This window comes from Panthera onca, chromosome X (assembly GCF_046562875.1).
Source record: "Panthera onca isolate mPanOnc1 chromosome X, mPanOnc1 haplotype 2, whole genome shotgun sequence".
Lineage (NCBI taxonomy): Eukaryota > Metazoa > Chordata > Mammalia > Carnivora > Felidae > Panthera > Panthera onca.
Window position 1 is genome coordinate 44377658 of NC_138357.1, and position 21197 is coordinate 44398854.

The window sequence follows — 21197 nt, forward strand, 5'->3', positions numbered from 1 at the left end:
CAAATGGAACTTCAAGTCCAGAGAATACAAATAGTCAATACTATCAAACTTTTGAGGAAGCAATAATGCCATTCAGAAAAGAGGAGGTAACAATGTTTCCTAAGATGAGGCAAACACAATTCTGATACCAAAACCTAATAAAAACATTACCAAAATATTACAGACAATATCACTAATGAACACAGATGCAAAAATCCTCAAAAACCAAAAAAAATTTAAATAAATACAGCAATATATAAAATGAATAATACATCATGACTAAGTAGGGCTTATCTATTATAGTAAGAGTGGTTCAATACTTGAAAATCAATTCATTTGATTCACCACATTAACACAATAAAGGAGAAAATCATCATCATCTCAATAGATGCAAAAAGAGCATGTGACAAAATTCAGTACCAATTCACAATAAAAAAAATCTCAGCAAAGTAGGAATAGAAAGGAAATTCCTTAATCTCTTAAAGAGTTACCTGTAAAAACTCATAGCTAACACTATACCTAATGGTAAAAAAGAGCAACAGGGAGCAAGAGAGAGAGGAGAGAAAACATGCAACAAAATGTTAACAACTGGTGAAGACAGGTAAAGAGTATATTGAGGGGCCATTGTACTATTCTTGTAACTTTTCTATAGGTTTTAAATGTTTCAAGATTATAAAGATAAAAACATAAAAAGAAACTAACTCCTATCTGTCTCACAGTAAAATTCCCAAGTCAAGTTCTGTTTTCCCCCATGGGATTATTTTAGACTTCTCTTTCATCTGGCTACCCTTTGTAGTCATCCCTGTAGATGACTGCAAGAGTCATCATTCATCGTTATTCTACTGAAAAATAAAATCTACTACTAATCTATACTACTGTAACCAGAACTCAGGAACACTATCTTTTAGCGTGACTTATCTTACTTAGCCAACTTCAACCATTCTCCATTTGCTGGCTTACACTTCTCCCTACATGCATGTGCCATATCCATTGCCATCTTCTATCTGTTTCTCTCATACTATGCTCTTTTCCTTTAACGTGCTCCTGCCTTATTCCAGCTCACTCTTGGTCCTAAATGCTGTCAGGGCCTGCATCAAGCCTCTCATCTTCTACAGTGTCCAATATATCCTGTCCTTCTGTGACTCCCCTGGCTTTGGAGGCCTGCTGTGTAAGTTTAATACTGGATCAAATTCTCTTTTGTTACTCCAAGTTTCATATGTGAAGCATCCCGAGGAAAAGTATTTCCTCCCAGTTAATTAGATCTTTTATTTTTATTATACATTTAAGTGACTTGTAGAAAAAAATCATTTATAAATATATCTATAAGTGCTAAACATCATTCAAAATTCTTTTCTAATTTTTGATTAGTGTAAATGAATATTTTAACATCATTGTGTACTGGGTTTTTTTGCTTACTATTATTTATATTCACATTTCTATATATGAATGTAGTCTAAATGGTGATCATGTTAATAGCTACATAGCACTCTCTCAGGTTAACACAATTTGCTTAACCATTCATTTATCCCAATGAGAGTAAATATTATTCAACAAGGGAGTTTTGCTTTATTTTCCCTACCCTCTTGCCCCACCACAAGATTAGTGTAATATTGCACATATAGTAAAAGTTTAATAAGTATTTCATGACTGACTATGCATTTGACCATATAAAATTTAATGACTAAAAATCCTAAAATTATTTGCCCTTCAACTTCTTTAATAAGGGTGTTTCATTCAGGTCCATTCTGGCCACACATTGTTTCTGACTTATCACTCTCATCCCTGACCACTCCTTACTTGATAGAAACTTTGTTCCATACTCCCAACACTAATACCACTCCTATACCAGCTCCAATAACTAAGTCAATCCTTCCAGTACCACTTTTCCTTTCTTCCAAGATCCAGTTTACTCCATGGAAGTCACCCTAATTAAAGAGATAAAAGTATCAAATCTCATGTTATCCATATCAGGTACAGAAGAGATCACAGGGAGGTATTTTTCTCCTTGATCTTAGCTCATTAGCATAAATTTAGAAGATGAGATTTCACTAACACCTTGTTATCTTTTAACTTCTAATCTGGTACTCTAGCAATCCAAGTTACAGGTACAATGTGAATATCCTCAGAGCAACATTACTTCTAATCACTATTTTAAAATAAAACATTTTGTCTCCTTTTTAAGAATTCGAAGCATGATATTTCATTTTATTTTTAATTATATAACAATCAATTTCACAGGGAAAGTTATTTTACTTACACTTGGAAGTTGTTTGAAATACTCTTTCTAGCTTTGGGTAGAAATGCAAACTCACATAACCTCTATTTCTGCCTTAAGATCTTCCTCAATCATATGACTAGAAATTCTAAAACCAAAAAATTTTTAGTGAAAACAAACTACTACTCTCTCATCAACAATCATAAAACTCCATAATTCTATAAACCTACAAGCCAAAGCCTTATGTAAAACCATTCATGGCATTGGATGTTCAAGTCGATCCAAAATGTATCTATAAGTACCCACTATGTGCCAGCAGGCTTTCACATCCTCCTTACCCCTAGGGTCTACATTTTCGTAGTTGATTAAGATATTTTGATAACTCTGCAATTTTCCTTGAAACACCAGATCATTGGGAAGTTGCTTTGTTGTAGCCATTCTCCAAATGTACTGATCACAAAATAACCCAATTTGGATTCAGAATTAAACATAACTTCTCATCAAATTTGTCACCCTATTCCTTATTCCTTTCTTCCCTGATATGAAGATCCAGACTGGGGGAGCCTAATGCCAACAACTGCCTAACACAGCTCACATTTTCCTGTAGCAACAACAGCAAAAGTCAGAGAAAAGCAAAGGGGAGAGTTTAATGCCCCCTCCAAAATAAAAACCATGTATATTCTGAGGACATAATTTTTGAGGTAAAAAGAAATAGCTATATAGAAGTCCTTGGGTGTTCTCTTCCTGAGAGAGTTTTTCTCCCACCCATCCTATTAAAAATTAGTTTTGATGCATGTGTCCTCCACTGGGCATTTCTGCCAATAGACTTTGTCAAGATATTAGCCAATTCCCTGCCATAAAGAATGACACGTTTAAGTAAAGCAAACCTATTTTTAATTGAGTAGATTTTCTAAATGACCTTATTTAGTCTTAGATTTAGAGAATGCCATTGCTGAAGGACCTCATGGGCATTCTGTGAAGATGACAAGCTTACACTTGATCAATCAGCTACAGTCCTTAAAATTAGATGCTAATGCAACCTCAGAGCCATTTTTTTCTGTTTACCTATGTAGAGTTGATATTTGGACTTGCCCAGTGTGAATAGGTATTACCTAGAAACATAACCTGTGCTGCAGCTTTTAAAAACTGTGTAATACCAGAAACTAGGAGGTTCATTTCAATATGTGCCCAAGCTAAATTAAAAAAAAAAAAAAAAAAAGTTAAGTCTTTTATTTTTTTTTCCCTTGATTGACAAGTACATAAAAAGAAGCTTCTATCCCTTGGTCCTGTGTCTTGTGCATTAAAGAACCTTTGGCATTAGTTGAAGAGATATTAGTGAAAGAGATCCCTGTCTATAATGAATGGCACAAAAATCATTATAATTGGCTTCACATCTCACACTAAATAGTTATTAATGTTAATGAGTGAAAGGCACAATCATTCATTTTTCACTTGGGAAAAGGGAAGTAGGGGGAAAAATGAAAGTTCTGAGTTCCATTGGTGATTCCAAGAAGAACAAATATGCAAGTTTAAATCTGGATCTCTTTAACTGGCAAGGCCAAAGGACCTCACAGATTGCGTGAAACAAAATTTTGTACTACAGATTTGTCAAAGCAATCTTTGATGTTCTTTAAAAAATAAGGTCAAATAGGACCATCATAATGAAAGTGCAAATAATTCTATTTTTTTACATAAAATAATAGTATTATCATGAGTGTAGGGGCTGGGAAGGATGTTATGAGGTACCTAAATAGAAAGAAAGAGTGAAAAGAACAGCTCCAAAGTACTCCCATTCTTATTACCTATGGGTAACTTAGGACGTCTTTTATTTATCCCATGCTTGATTTTTGTTTTTGTATTTTGAAATAAAAAAACAAAACACCATACACAGACATGCACAAACCAACAACATAAACCCATTAGTCTTTCCTGCCTACTCCATATGCACCACAAATAAAAGCAAGAAGGCTTTTATTTTATGAGAGAAAGACTAACTGCATTCAAACCATCTCCACTGCCCAGATCTGTAGGAAAAGTTTTGTTCCAAAATTATAATTTCTATTGTCCTATGAGGTAGCTGAGGGTAAATATATGGGGAAACATAGACTGAAATTATTCAAATGCATTCACTCAAAGGGGAATAGCTTTTTGGGTAATGTTTCTTCAATAAAGTTCACTGCAAATATGGCATCACTTGGCCACATTAAGAAGACACAACTAAGAACCTCTCATAAGCCACAAATGGACTCACACTTGCTAAGTAAAGAATAAAGGAGCAAAGCATAAAAAAGTTAATATTTAAAGGGCACCTGTGTGTCAATGAGAACTTCCTCTATGTATACACATTGTTAACAATCTTTGTCCTTATAAATATAATAAGCAAACCAAGGAAAGAAAACTGAATACATACACACAGAGCAACTTGTTTTTGTTTCTTAGTTTGGATTTTACATGAATTAAACTTCCATAACATAGATGTCTTTTTTTGTAATTATCTGTTTTTTTTAAATATAATTTATCAAATTGGTTTCCATACAACACCCAGGGTTCATCCAAACAAGTGCCCTCCTCCCTGCCCATCACCCACTTTCCCCTCTCCCCCACCCCCACCTACCCTTAATTTGTTCTCAGTCCTTAAGAGTCTCTTCTGGTTTGCCTCCCTCCCTCTCTGTAACTTATTTTTTCTCCTTCCCCTCCCCCATGGTCTTCTGTTAAGATTCTCCAAATCCACATTATGAGTAAAAACATATGTTATCAGTCTTTTTCTGCCTGGCTTATTTCACTTAGCATAATACCTTCCAGTTCCATCCACGTTGCTGCAAATGGCCAGATTTCATTCTTTCTCCAAAGGCAAGGGAATTGAGAGCAAAAATGAACTATTGGGACCTCATCAATATAGATGTCTTTTTAAACTCTCAATTCCTTTTCTTTGCTTTCAGACTCTGCTACATTAGGACACAGCAGAGTGAAGAACATGGAATCTGGTCCAAGAGGTTACTTTTGCTAGTAAGTAATATTTCCGAGTATTTTATTTTAGCAACAATCAATCTGAACCAAGACTGAAAGTGAAAATGTGACTTCAAGATTAAGGCAAGGTAAGGCAGCCACGTAAAATATACCAAGTTAGAGATATTCTAGGTAAAATATTAAACACAGCTGAAAAAGATTCACAATATGCAAAAATGTGTTAAATACACAAGTCTTAAGGGGAGAAAAAGTTAATATACTGCCCTGCCCTTACCATTACAGAATCCTTTGGACTTCAGTAGTGGTGCTCTATTTTACAACCTGTGACACATTTATGCTAAACTTATTAATATGATATCAATTGAAGAACAATACTGTTCTTTAGTTATTTCAATTAGCAAGTATTCCTGCCTCAGAAAACAAACATTAACCAAATGCCAAGCACTAGCCAGCATTTATTGCTTTGAAAAATGCACTTTATTTTCTGGGTTTTATACCTAATGAGAAAGTAAAGAGCATACATTTAATTCTAGGAAATAACTGAATTAGAAGCCAGCAGAAAGTCCCTTCACAGTCTTTTGTTTCCATGTAGTAATACATTCATTCTTCAATGTCTTACTGGGATGATTGTAGACAGAAAATCAATTCTTAAAATCTCATGCATGGTTTGTAATTATAGCTAGACTATATAATAAAAACTGAAAGACATATATATTCAAGTGTTTTTAAACAATGTTTAAGCTCTGATTGGGACATCTACTGATGACAGCTGATCTTTCAGTACAAGCATGGTTGCCTGCCAGACCACCATGTTCTATGAATAGATATTTCTTCTCAAGAAATTCCTCTTCAGGAAATTAGCTAATATTTCTTAACTTGGAGGCTTTAAACTTCTGCCTGTTAGAGATTCAGTAAAAATGTGAAAATGTAACAAAAAATAAAGCTACATGTCAAAATAATTCATTTAAACAGTAGTGCTGCACACTCAATTAAGAGGCAAAGGATATATATATATTTTTTTAAGTTTCTTGTATTTTCAGTTACAAATGTTTGCTCCCAGGTGTACAGTCATTAGCAAATGTAACCAACCCCAAGTAGGCCCTTAACATTTCATTGTCCACTGAGAGTAAATTGCCACTGAAGTTGAACAAAATTCCACTAGTTCACCAACATTTTCTCAGTGGTAGGCTAAAATCTCATTCTTATCTTGGCTACCTTCCAACATAGCTGAAGTTCAAGCATTTCTGTTTCAAGATATTCATAGTTAAAGGCACAGATGCTTTCTGGATGTCACAAAAACTACACATTTTTGATCAAATATAATTTGCCAGCAACTTACCAGAATTTCTCTTTGATACCATCCTCAAATTTGTGCTGACTACAGAAGAGACCACAAGGGCCAAAAGAAATGGTGGCTTCATTGTTCACTTTCTTCAGTAGCTGAAAAGTCAAAAAATAATATGAAATTGAGTCACAGATCTTGGCATCAACAAACTAGCAGCTAAATTTTCACATATCTCAAGGACACATTACAGAAACAATGACATTCTAGTGACCTTTGTTTTTAGTTTTATTCGAATGGAAGAAAACATGAATGCACACAGTTGAATCATGCCAAAGTTCCCTGCTTAAAACTTTTCAATGGCTTCCCATTGGATTTGGAGTAAAATCTGAACTCCTTCCATTAGGCCATTAAGGGCATAAAGGTGGGGCCCTGGCTGCCTCTTTGATCTTATATGACAACACTCTCCTCCTTGTTGGTTATGCTCCAGCCACTATGAATATTTTATCTGTCCCTGGAATGTGTCAAGGTCATTTGCTTCTTGTAGTCTTTACATTTTGTCTTCCTCCTAGTATACTTCACCCCACTCTTCACACAGTTGGTTCCTTAACATTCTATTGTCTTCAGTCACACAAAAACACTTTTTCCAACTACCTAAAGTCTCACTCTGTCATTCTCTGACTCACCTCCCTGCTGTTTTATTCATAAGACTGATCAGCACTTATAATTATTTTGTTTATTTATATCACAAGGGTTTTTACTCAACTTTGACAATATTTTAAAATTAACAATACTGAACTTTAAACAATTGTAATGAAACTGTTCCAAAGCGAAAAATAAGTGTAAAAAGTTTCAAATAGGATCGAGATCCTCTAACAATCAGAATATAAGCACCACAGAGGTATACTGGGCTTATCATAAACCCAAGACATAAATATGGCAAAGGGGACAATAAGAATGAAAGCACAGTGATCCCTAAAATAATGAGTGGAAGCAAATCTGAGTGGAAAAGCAAGAACACCCTCTGGATATCATTTTAAAGATCCAGAATTCCATGTAAAGATTTGTTTCTTGAATAATTGGTTTGTACCTAAAGGTGCAGAACCTTACCCAGAATTTGAGAGTAACAGGATGATATCAAGCATCGTGTATTCCCAGAATTTACCTCAGAATTTATATCCACCTGACATCCTAAATTCAGAAAACTTGCAGTTTGGGGTCTGAGCCCACCTGTTCACTATCCAATGCAGCTAGTTCTTTATCATCCCATCTTCTCTCTATCAATAAACAAAGAAGACTGAGAAAGAGGAGAAGGTCACCTTTTGATAACAAAGACAGGTTTTCCTTTCCCAGATGACATGCTGGACTTCTCCCATACTACTGGAACAGTGACAAAGAACTTTGAGGAAGGATGGTGTGTTGGGAATTTCAGATGACAAGAGGCCAGTACTAATCTCTACCAATCCCTATCACATACTAAATTTCTGGTCCCAAGAAGCATGAAATGGATTTGGCACATTACCAAGGATTCAAATTGGACTGGGTAGATGATTCTTGTCAGAGGCTTTACAGCATGGGGTAAGATGAGTACACTTGAGAGAAAAGTGATATCATGTCACTAGTTGAAGTTCTGAGGGAAGATTTAATCAAATTTCGAAAGAGACTTCATTGCCAAGAGTAAATGATGGGGGGATCATCTCATCATCAGGCCTGTCACAACAACTAACTATTTATACAGAGCCTATAGATGGCTAGAAGGGCAATTATGTTCAACCAAGGAAAAGACACAGTCAATCAAAAGCATATTTTTTCCCTCTCCCTCTTCCCTAGTCATTTGTCTCCCTATGAAACACCACTGGAGAAGGCATATGGCTGATGTGTGAAAATCTACCATGCACCCTCCAAATTCCTAGCCACTGGAATGTCTCATCTGTTTAAAGAAAAAGGAAGAGACACTATTTGAATCAGATAGGAGCTTAGAACAGTCTTTAAAATCAGAATGAAACTCTGAAAACAGCTGAAAAGTTATATAATCAGACTGAAATGATTATCATTGTCACCATCTCCCCATGGAAAAAACAAAGTACAGTACAGTACAACAAATAGAAATCATTGGGAAAAACAATACTATTTCAGAGTTATACTTCACTGAGTTAAAACTCTTAATGAATCAGCTGCATTTATTAGCTTGGTTGTTTCTGCCCACACCTTGACCACTAGAATATTATATTCATGAAGATAGTCACCTAGTCATTATCCATATTCAATGGATAAAAGAAGATCATGTAGATATCATATCAAGGGTCTCATTAATACAAATAAATGGCAGCTTTCATGTTTTTTTCAAGTTACCCATTTATTTGAAATAGAATATATATTAACAAATATATGATTATTCAAATCCAAGATATGTGGTTTCCCCTGCTATAGTGGACACTGTTGTTACCCTACCCATATCCTCTTGGCCTACGCCAAAAGTCATTTGCAGAAGACTTCCTATGTTTCTCTACCAGGGGGTGCTTTCCTATCTACAAAGTAAGTTGAACAGCAGGGGAGGCAGTCTGGAAGTTCCAAGTTGTTAACACCCCATGAGTTACTTTCAGTAATGGGAGTTAGTGAATAAACACCGCAACTCCCTCACCTGTTGGTATATTCCAGTAAAACTGAGTGGCAAACTGCTCATTAACACACTCTTTATTTGCTTTTTCTCCCTTCCAGTCTGACTTTCTCATTCCCTTGCATTACTTTCTGGAATCACTTCCCAAATAAATTACCTACATCTAAATCCTTGTCTTTGGGTCTGCTTTTGGGAGACCCCAAACCAAGACTGAAAAGACCATCATGAATTCCACAAAATCCTTTGTTTTACATAAAATTTATTTGTACAGTTTCTAGCTAAGTTTACATAGGCTCTGGACATTCAAAAGATGGCTTATTATTCAAATTTTCCTAAACCACAGGCACATTCTAGCCCTTCTGTCCTGTCTCCCGGTTTAGAATATATGTTATTCCCAGTGACTTCAATAAGAACATTGGTTCATCTCTGATTTAAGTATTTCTGCTGTATTCAGTCAGTTATCAACCCAACCTTGCCAGTGAGATATTAGAAGTCTGTCATATTCTCCTTTACCTACAATTCATCCTGTCCATGATTGTACCTTTCCTATTTCTGACTCTCAGTCATACAAACATCAGGGTAAACAAGATTCACTTCCCATCCAACATTTTTTTTTTCACTAAAGTACATGATCTATTCAATACTTTGTTACAAAATAGCCTTTGTTTTAGATGATTTTGCCCAACTGTAGGCCAATGTAAGTGTTTTGGGAAAGTTTAAGGTAGGCTATGCTAAGCTATGATGTTTGATAGGTTAGGTGTATTAAATGCACTTTCAACTTATGATATTTTCACCTTCTAATAGGTTGATATGTAATCCCACTGTAAGTCAAGGAAAATCTGTATTTTATTAAAATAATAATTATAATGTATTGAGCATTTTTGTGTGCCAAGCATTTCACTAAATTGCTATATGATATTTTATTCTATTAATGACCTTAGGGGTGTTATTATCCCATTTTACTATTCACAAAAGTGATACTTGTGACTTACACAAGGTCACATCAATAGTAAATTAAGGGAAAAAATGAATTTAGGTCTATATGACTACAAAGTCCAAGCTCATAACCACTACTAAGCTATTTTTGCCCTAGGAGTTAGATGTTATGGAAGTCAAAAACTAAGTCTAAGATTATAAAACATCGCTCCTTGCCTTCAGGAAGCTATAATCTAACTGTGGAGGTCCATGCATACTTGAGAGCTTAGTCAAGTGCAAGAGAGTGAAGAATGACCTGTATATGTTAAAGGCTAAGGGAATATAGAGTAAGACAAGTATTTTGTAGCATGTTCAATAGGTGATGCAGATTTCCCATTGAAAGGGAAAATCTGCCAAACTGCCAATTCAGTCAAAAAGAAAGGCCGGTGTAATCAATCTCCTAGCTGTGTTCATCTGCAACAGAAATCGGCCTTAAATATCATCATTGATCAATGAATGTCTCAGAACTGTGACCACTAGGCTCCCAGCATACAGTCCCACACATCTGTTTAAATACTAAAAGTGTCAGAAGCATCTCAGGTTATCCCATGGAAATCTTACACTGAAATTTAGGTTTATTACATTATAACTTTTTTTTTCTTCTTGGTGATTTTACAACCAACTTACTGTTGTGTGGAGAAAATGTATAGGAGCAAGTATAATACTTTATATGATGGCAATTATGCTGCTATTCAATTATTTCAAAATTACATTTTTTTTCACAGAATTCTTCCCCCTACCATGGATATAAATATACAAGGGTTCTTACACCTGAAGTTCATATTTCCGAGGGCTTTGTGTTTACTGATTTCCTAAGGGTAGGATATAAAAATCCCAAAAGACAACACAAGGATTCTAAAGACTGAAGATGCTAGCACAATGGCTAATGAAGGCATTAATTTTCCTTTCCTTGAATTACCAATCCTGATATGAGTAGGGCCATATTTTCAAGACAGTTTTTAAAAATGTAATTGAACTAAATCATTTGACAAATAATTGTAATGATAATGTTATGCTCGAGTGGTTTTCAAGTCTAGTTTGTAAATTACCTTCTCCACTTACTCTTTTCCTCCTTAAAGTACCAGTATGCCAGGTTCCTGTTTCATGTTAATTCTTAAAAGTATCTGTATGGCACAATTCTAATTCTAGAAGGCAAAACAAGTTTAATTTATTAATATATTTTGACACAACTAAAAGACACTACTAGATATACCAGCTAGGTTGTAAAGAACACACATTCATTTCAATTTCTAATACAATAGTACCTCCTTAGCCTTCGGGGATATGTTCTAAGACCTGAGTGGATGCCTAAAACCACAGATAGTGCCAAACCCTATATAGAGTATGTTTTTTCCTATAGGACATACCCTATGATAAAGTTTAATTTATAAATTAGGCACAATAGAATATTACCATAACTAACAATAAATAGAACAATTATAACAATATATTGTAATAAAAGCTATGCGATGTAATCACTTACTGTATTGTACCTTATTCTTTCAATGTATGATGTGAGATGATAAAATACCTATGGGGTGAGATGAAGTGAGGTGATTTATATAGGGATTATGACATAATGTTAAGCTATTACTGATACTCTGATGATAGGTCAGAAAGAGGATCATCTGCTTCCAGACCATAGTTGACTAAGGATAACTGAAACTATAGAAATTAAGACTGTGGATAAGAGCGGAATACTGTATCTTCTAATTCTACAGTCACCTACAATGAAGCACAATATTCATACAGAGATGGTCTTAAGGTCCTACTATGTCTTCAATCAGAAAACAAATGTGCAATAATATAAATGATATTCTACTTAATAAGAATGGAAAGTTGGTTCTCAATTTGACTCAAACTTGGAAAATACCTCAATGATTATATAATCCAACCATCAACCTATCAAGAAATCCTTTTTACACTATCTCTATAGCTACCCTATCCTCAAGTACTTCCTACCATATGAAAACAAGTATGAAGTGGCAGCTAATTATTATTAGCTCTAATAATTAGAAATGGAGATAGAGGGGTGCCTGGGTGGCTCAGTCGGTTAAGCGTCCGACTTCAGCTCAGGTCACGATCTTGTGGTCCGTGAGTTCGAGCCCCGCGTCAGGCTCTGGGCTGATGGCTCGGAGCCTGGAACCTGCTTCCAGTTCTGTGTCTCCCTCTCTCTCTGCCCCTCTCCCGTTCATGCTCTGTCTCTCTCTGTCCCAAAAATAAATAAACGTTAAAAAAAAAAGAAATAGAGATAGAAAGAGAGAGACATGAGACCGAAACCAAGAGAACCAGAAATACAGAAGAAAACAGAGATAGCTAAAGATAGAGAGACAGATGGATAGGAAGCAGATGGAAAGAGAAAAAATACACACAGAGGAGAAATGGGGAGATAAAGCATACGGAAGCAGAGAGAGAAAAAGACAGAAATGGAGACACAAGAAGTTGACATATTGAGAAAGAGGAGGAAACAAGAGAAAAGAAGAAGAATGATGGACAAACTTCTGAGAGATAGCAGAAGAGAAAAAGAGGGTAAAAAGAGAAGCAAACATAAGAGGGAAAAATTGGTTGTAAGCAACTATAGAGATCCAGGAGCATAGCAAGAACTATCTCCCAAACTAGTCTATTTCTTGTGGTGATTATGTAGCCTGCAGTTTTTGGTTTAGTATGTAATTCCCCAAATTTGAGTCTTCATTTCATAGCCTTCCTTGCAACTGCATATGGACAGGAAATTGCATTCTGACCACTAAGATGTAACAAGAAATATCATGTACAAGTGGGAATAGTCTTTTTCAGGATTGCTCCAGTCAGCAAACCTAGAAGTAGTAGGTATAAGGTTTTATAAGCTGTTTAAACAAAAAGTCTTCACTCATTACTCATTTTTATGTGGTTTCTAAATCCCTCGTTATCCAACTCTTCCTTCCTTCAATACAAATGTCAACATTTTTCTCAAAATATAATTTACACTTTCATACACTATATATGAGATTTTAAATTGGTACAGCATTTTGGAAGGCAAATTGCCAGGACATGACAAAATTTAAAGTGCTCAGGAATTCCTTTTCTAATAACTTATACTACAGAAATTCAAATACATATGCACAGAAATATACGCATGTTCAAGGACAGTCAGTGCAGTATGTGTTATAATGGTCAAAATCTGGGAATAAAACAAATACCCCTCCAAAGAGGAGTGGTTGACACACTCAGATATCACCTCACGCCAGTCAGAGTGGCTAAAAGGAACAAATCAGGAGACTATAGATGCTGGAGAGGATGTGGAGAAACAGGAACCCTCTTGCACTGTTGGTGGGAATGCAAATTGGTACAGCCGCTCTGGAAAGCAGTGTGGAGGTTCCTCAAAAAATTAAAAATAGACCTACCCTATGACCCAGCAATAGCACTGCTAGGAATTTACCCAAGGGATACAGGAGTGCTGATGCATAAGGCACTTGTACCCCAATGTTTATAGCAGCACTTTCAACAATAGCCAAATTACGGAAAGAGCCTAAATGTACATCAACTGATGAATGGATAAAGAAATTGTGGTTTATATACACAATGGAATACTATGTGGCAATGAGAAAGAATGAAATATGGCCTTTTGTAGCCACGTGGATGGAACTGGAGAGTGTGATGCTAAGCGAAATAAGTCATACAGAGAAAGACAGATACCATATGTTTTCACTCTTATGTGGATCCTGAGAAACTTAACAGAAGTCCATGGGGGAGGGGAAGAAAAAAAAAGAGGCTAGAGAGGGAGGGAGCCGAAGCATAAGAGACTCTTAAGAACTGAGAACAAGCTGAGGGTTGATGGGGGGTGGGGAGGGTGGGTGATGGGTATTGAGAAGGGCACCTTTTGGGATGAGCACTGGGTGTTGTATGGAAACCAATTTGACAATAAATTTCATATTTAAAAAAAGAAAACAAAGAGGAGTGGTTGAATAAAGTATGGTATATGCATACTATGGAATACTTTATAGCTATTAAAGAGACTGAAGTAAGAATTGTGCATAGATGAGTATAACTATAAAATGTATGGAAAATAAACATGATCCCATATATAATGGAAAAATCTATGTATGTATATATATGCATGTGTATATGGAAATTTATAGAAAAAGTTAATGTAGGGAGGGGAGTAGGAAAAAGTCTAATGTTGAAGGGTAAATTTCATTCTTTATCTAGTCATGATAGTCATTACTTCTTTTCTCCAAAATTTATATCTCTTTGCCTTCATGTATAGGACAGTTTTGCATGTCCTGGCCCCATTGTGATTGATGGAGCATATGACTGATTCTGGCCAATTACTTGTAAACAAAAGTTATTGCTCACACTTGTGTTTCACTTTCAGGTCAGAACATTTATTTGTCAATGTGCTTTCTACATCTTTTCCTCTGCCATAGTGAAATGGTAATGCTCAAAATAGTGGTTGCTCCATCAGTCTGGGTGATAAAATGAGAAATTTTGGAGCAGAGCTCCCAGCTGACATGTTACATAAGTCAGAAATAAAATTTTGCTGTTATATGCCACCAAGATTTGGGGATAGTTACAACAGCATAATCTAAATATTTCTGACTGATACAATTGAAATACTTAAAATTTACATTGAGATAAATATACATTATGGGTACATTATAAAAATATGCCTAGAACAGCACACAATATTCTGTACATGGACAACACAAAATATAATGAGACATAATATTATGTGCCATGATCTAGATTCAATATACTCTTTAGAATGCAACCAGTTAAAGGGCAGAAACTATGATTTATTCTTTTTTGCATCCTGAGCACCAGTGACTAGAACACAGTAGGCATACAACCATTCTTCTTGAATTTTGTACTAAATAATTTTTACCTTAACTTGTAGTTTTATATTAATCCCTATTAAATGTCAATATATTAGTTTTAGTTCACTCAAAATCAGTTCAAATCATATTCATTTTTACTCTCTCATCTTTGTGTCACTTGAACATTTCATAAGCTTGTTCTTTTTGCCCTCAATTAAGTCAATAATAGCAAATTCCGAATAAAGACACAAAACAGAGACCTATAGACCACCACTATAGACCTCTCTACATGTTGGCATTGATCATTAATCTTAATGACCAGCTGGGCATGAATTCACTTAACTGTACTAGAATCCATTTAACTGGCCCATATTTGGATATTTTATCATGGGAGATTACTCATTTGATAAACCAAGCTTTCATATATTAGTGTAATAACTCTACCAAAATATAACAGATTTATTTAGCCTGACTTGATTCTAAGATCCATTAATTTATGCATTTGACGAATTTATTGTGTGCCAACAACAGGGATACAAATGGGAACATAATAAGTATGGTATCTTCTATGTAATCACAGTCTAGTAGAAGAGAAAAACAAGCAGGTAATAATGAATTGTTTTAAATGTAATGAGAAGAGAGATACAGAGTGTTTTGAGGGCAGTAAGTGGAGAAATTACATGCACATTTAGGAAAAATAGAAGGCTTTCTGGGGAAAGTGACTTCTAAACTTAAACTGAGAACATGAAAGGAAAGATTGTTCTCAGAGAGCCTGGAACATTCACAGAACTGAAATGAGTTCAATGCAGCAGAACCATAGAGTGTTGGATATATAGATAAGAGAGAGTTGATACTGGAGAAGTAAGCAAGGGTCAGATCATGTGGAGATTAAGTTGCCTATAGTACATCTAAGCATGGATGTTCAGTGGGAAATTGGAGATACTGATAGGAATTAAGGAAAGGGACTTGGGGATATATATTTCATAGTTTCAAGAATAAAGATGTCACAGGGTCACCAAATTACCTAAGGATAGAGGCAAAATAAAAAACTGGCTAAGGGTAGATTCCTGAGAAACACCAACACTTAAAAGATGAGCAGGGGGGGCGCCTGGGTGGCTCAGTCGGTTGAGCATCCAACTTTGCTCAGGTCATGATCTCGCAGTTCGTGGGTTCGCACCCCGCCTCGGGCTCTGTGTGGACAGCTCAGAGCCTGGAGCCTGTTTTGGATTCTGTGTCTCCCTCTCTCTCTGACCCTCCCCCGCTCGTGCTCTGTCTCTCTCCATCTCTGAAAAATGAATAAATGTTTAAAAAAAAAAAGATGAGCAGGTTCAGAGAAGTCTTCAAAAGTGACTGAAAAAAAAAAAGTAACAAGACAGATACCAGGAAAACCAGGACAAAAGCCAAGAGAACAACATATTTCAAGAATGACAACTATGTTAAATGCTACTGGGTGGGTAATCAAGTGAGTCAAAAACTAAAAAGTATCCTTTATATGTAGCCAAGGAAAGGCTGCTAGTCAAGAGAAGACTGCCAAAAACAAATCAGTGGAATATCAGGGCTAGAACCAGACTGTATAAACTGAAGAGTAAATTGAAGGTAAGGAAGTAAAACAGTGAATGAGTAGAGACAACTATCACAAAGATTAGCTGTGATAGGAAAGAGTGAGATACAGTACATTTACAGCATAGGGCCAGAGGATTTTTAAAAGTACACTGCTATTTTTCTCATGATTAGACTGAGGTTATAAGTTTTGGGGAATACCAGAATAGTTTTTATCTTTGGTGAGTAAGAGAGATTTGAGCAAGCTTTAAATGCTGAGGGAAAGGAGCAAGACAACAGGAAATAGCTGAAGAAAAAGACAACACATGGTTAATTTACACAGCAAAAACCCTAAAGAAATACATGGATAAGAAAAAGTTTCTGAACCGCAAATGGAAATATGTGCCATACACAGGAGGATTTTTTTTTTTTTGATCTTCAGTTAGAAATGGAAGGAAGGCAGAAATGATAGGTGAAGGTATAGGTAAGTTTGTAGATTTAGTGGTGGGAAGTTGCCATCTTGTGGCTTCTACATTCTCTGTGAAACAGCTGGCAAGTTTATCTAAAGAGAGGGTCAGGTAGGAGGATTGAGGAAACCTGTACCTTTTCAAAAGTTAAACAGTTCACTCTAGTATTGGATGTTAAGTTCACTAATTTAAGTTTCTGGAGTCCAAGGTTTTGTTTTTGATTTTAACTAACACATTTGACTATACCTAATACTCTTGTACTTTCATTGTTTCTATGACTCCATGTAAAAAGATTTTCATAAGAATTGAGTGGAAGCAGCTACAAGGGCACCTTCCAAGGTAACCAACACACCAATTAACTTTTTCTAATCACATTAATTCTTATACATTCTTTTTGCCATACTACAGTTAATTGAGGTTTTGTGGTATTTTAAGAAATAATTTAACCTCATTACCCTTGTGTAAAATACAGGGAAACTGAGAGTCAGTGAGGTAAGTAACTTTCACTATTACAAGAAGCCAGTTGCAGGCAGAATAAGTAATTCATATTTGTAAAATATCTTTCTTGTCTATCAGAAACAGCAGTGACTGTTGACTGTTAATAAATAAATAGACAAATAGACAGGAAATGGAGTTAAACTCCTTGAAATAGTCAGCATGAAGGGCACTGTATATAACTATAAGTGCCAAGTAATAAAAAAAAAAACATGGTGCTGTCAGAAAGAACAGTTATATTAATGAACTTTCCTCTAATAGTGCAATGCATCTAATTGAGCTTCTATGTTTAGATAAATGACAGTACCTAGTTCTAAAATCTTGTTTCCTATATTTTTAATTATAAAAGGATGATGAAACATTGTGTCCCATGAGCAAGTATAAAATAATGTATTTTTGTCATATTAAGTGAGCTGTACAACAGGGTCTCTTTTTTGAGTGATGCACCTTTACCTGGGTTATTGACTAATGTGAACTAGCCTTTTGACTTTTGTCAATGTAGCCTTTTGGGCCCCAATTTTATTTATTAGCTGTATGACCTTAGCCTAATTACCTATACACTTTCACCTTCCATTCATTTACTCATCTGAAAATGGTGGTAATAGTAAGACTTACTTTATAAGGCTAACTCTCTATGTGTGTATGTGCACACACTCAGGCACCCCAGACTACCTATTATTAATACACACACACACATACACACACACACACACACACACACCCTAGAAGGAAATGTACTTAATTTTTACATTATATTTCAGTAGTGCAATTATAGAGAATGTTATATTCATCATTATCAATATCATCCCTAAAAACATTTTATTTATTTATTTATTTACTAATTATTTTAGAGAACAAGAGAGCACTTGTGAGTGGAGGAGAGTAGCAGAGTGGGAGAGCTAGCGAATCTCAAACAGGCCCCATGCTCAATATGCAGCCCGATGCAGGGCTCAATCCCATGACCCTGGGACCATAATGTGAGCCAAAATCAAGAGTCAGCTGCTCAACCAAATGAGGCACTCCAGTGCCCCTAAAAACAGACACTTAAAATAAATACGTATTTTGGGGGCACCTGGATGGCTCAGGTGGTAAGCATCGGACCCTTGATTTTCTAAGTTTGAGCCTCACATTGAACTCTGCACTGACAGTGCAGAGCCTACTTGGGTTCTCTCTCTCTCCCGCTCTCTCTGCTCCTTTCCCATTCACACACTGCTCTCTCCATCTCAAAATAAATAAATAAACTTAAAAAATAATTTAAAAATAATAAAATAAATATGTATTTTTAAATCAGATGAACTAATTTGGGACATCACTGAACATAGAGGGTGTGAAATGATTACAAGGGAATACTATGAAAAATGCTATGCCAAAAAATTAGATAACTTAGATGAAAGGACCAAATTTGTAGAAAGATACAAACTACTGAAGATGACCAAGAAAAAAATAATACTCTGAACAGACCCATAACAAGTAAGAGATTGAATTAATAGTAAAAAAAAAAAAAAAAAAAAAAAAAACCAGAAAGACTACCCCAGGCCTAGATAGCTTCACTGGTGAATTCTACCACCAGTTTTAAAAGAATTTATTTAAAGAAGAACTAATATCAATTCCTCAAAAACTCTCTCAAAAAATATAAAAGAGAATATTTCCCAACACTTTCTATTAGGTCAGTAATACCCTGATACCAACATCAGGAAAAGACATCACATAAAAAGAAAACTACAGACCTGAATCTTTTAACAACATAGACCAAAAAGTCTCAAAAAAATACAGAGAACAAACTGAGGATGTATGGGAGTGTGGGGGAGAGAGGAAAATGGGTGATGAGCATTGAGAAGGGCACTTGTTAGGATGAGCACTGGGTGTTGTATGTAAGTGATTAACCATGGAAATCAACCGTGGGAAAAAACCAAGAGCACACTTTACACACTGTATGTTAGTCAATTTGACAATAAATTTTATTTAAAAAATAAAAATAAATAAGAAAACTGACAAATTGAATTGTGCAACATATAAAACAGATTATACCTAATGGCAAACTATGATTTATCCTAGGAATGCAAACTTGGTTTAACATCTACAAATAAATCCATGTAATACACCATCTCAATAAAGAAAATTAATCACATAATCATTTCAATAGAAGCGGAAAAAACATTTCAAAAAATCCAACATCCTTTGTCCTTGGTTTGATAAAGGCTATCCACGAAAAAACTCATAGGTAACATTATACTTAATGATGAAATACTGAAGTCTTTCCCCTTAAGATCAAAAACAAGGATGTCTGCTATTACCACTTTTATTCAACATTATACTGGAGATTATAAACAGGAAATAAGGCAAGAAAATTAATAACAGGTATCCAGATTCAAGGAAAAAATAAAACTATGTCAATTTGCAGATGACATTATCATGTATATAAAAAATCCTAAGGTATCAGATCAAGATAGTGTGGTACTGATATAAGGGTAACATGAAGATCCATGGACAGAATCGAGAGTTCAGAGCATAATTTTTGATCAATTGATTTTCAACAAGGCTACCAAGACCATTCAATGAAAATGGCCTTTTCAACAAATAGTACAGGAACAACTGGATAGCTACATCCAGAAGAATTTAGCCCTCTATCTTACATCACATACAAAAATTAACTCAAAATGGATCATAGGCCTAAATGTAAGAGCTAAGATAGTATAATACTTAGCATAAAATATAGGAATAAATCTTTGTGACTTTGGTTTAGGTGAAAAATCTTAGACATGACATTAAAAGTATAAGCATCATATCTGCAGCAACGTGGATGGAACTTGAAGGTATGTTGAGTGAAATAAGTCAGTCAGAGAAAGACAGATACCATATGTTTTCACTCATATGTGGAACTTGAGAAACTTAACAGAAGACCATGGGGGAAGGGAATGGAAAAAATAGTTACAAACAGAGAGGTAGGGAGGAAAACCATAAGAGACGCTTAAATACAGAGAACAAACTGAGGGTTGATGCGGCGGGAGGGGGAGAGGAGAAAGTGGGTGATGGGCATTGAGGAGGGCACTTGTTGGGATGAGCAGTGGGTGTTGTATGTAAGTGATGAATTACGGGAATCTACCCCCAAAACCAAGAGCACACTGTATACACTGTATGTTAGCCAACTTGACAATATATTTAAAAAATAAAAATAAAAATAATTAAAAAAAGTACAAGCATCAAAAAATAGATAAATTGAAGGGGTGCCTGGGTGGCTCAGTTAGTCAAGCAAAGGACTTCAGCTCAGGTCATGATCTCACAGTTTGTGGGTTTAAACCCTGCGTCGGGCTCTGTGCTGACAGCTCAGAGCCTGTTCGGATTCTGTTCCTCCCTCTCTCTCTGCTCCTCCGCAACTTGAGCTCTGTATCCCTCTCTCAAAAATAAATAAACATTAGAAAAATTTTTTAAAAAGTAGATAAATTGAATTCCCTGAAAATGAAAGACTATATGCTACAAATCATACTATCAAGAAAATAAAAAGACAACCCATAGAGTGAGAGAAAATACTTGTAAATCATATATCTGATGAGGGAATTATATCTAGGATAAATAAAGAACTCTTACAACTCAACAATAAAAATATAAATAATCCAATTAAAAAGTCATAAAGTATTTGAATAGACATTTCTTCAGATGGGTAGGTATACAAATAGCCAATAACCACATGAAAAGATGCTCAACATCATTGGCCATTAAAAAATGAAAATCACAATGAGATACCACTTCTTACCCACTAGGATGCCTATAATAAAAGATATAATAACAAGTTTTGGTGAGAATGTAAAAAAAAAAAAATGAAGCCTTCATACACTGGTGGTGGTAATGTAACATGGTACAACTGCTTTGG

General features: G+C 35.3%; 1 protein-coding gene across 1 annotated transcript in view; it reads right to left on the bottom strand.

Moving 5' to 3' along the window:
• Positions 1 to 21197, bottom strand: part of IL1RAPL2 (interleukin 1 receptor accessory protein like 2) — a 1135143-nt gene that overhangs the window by 1061439 nt on the left and 52507 nt on the right. The window contains exon 2 of the mRNA XM_081792354.1: positions 6501 to 6601. Coding sequence (XP_081648480.1) covers positions 6501 to 6582 — 82 coding nt within the window. The 5' untranslated portion in view covers positions 6583 to 6601. The remainder of the gene's footprint in view (positions 1 to 6500; positions 6602 to 21197) is intronic.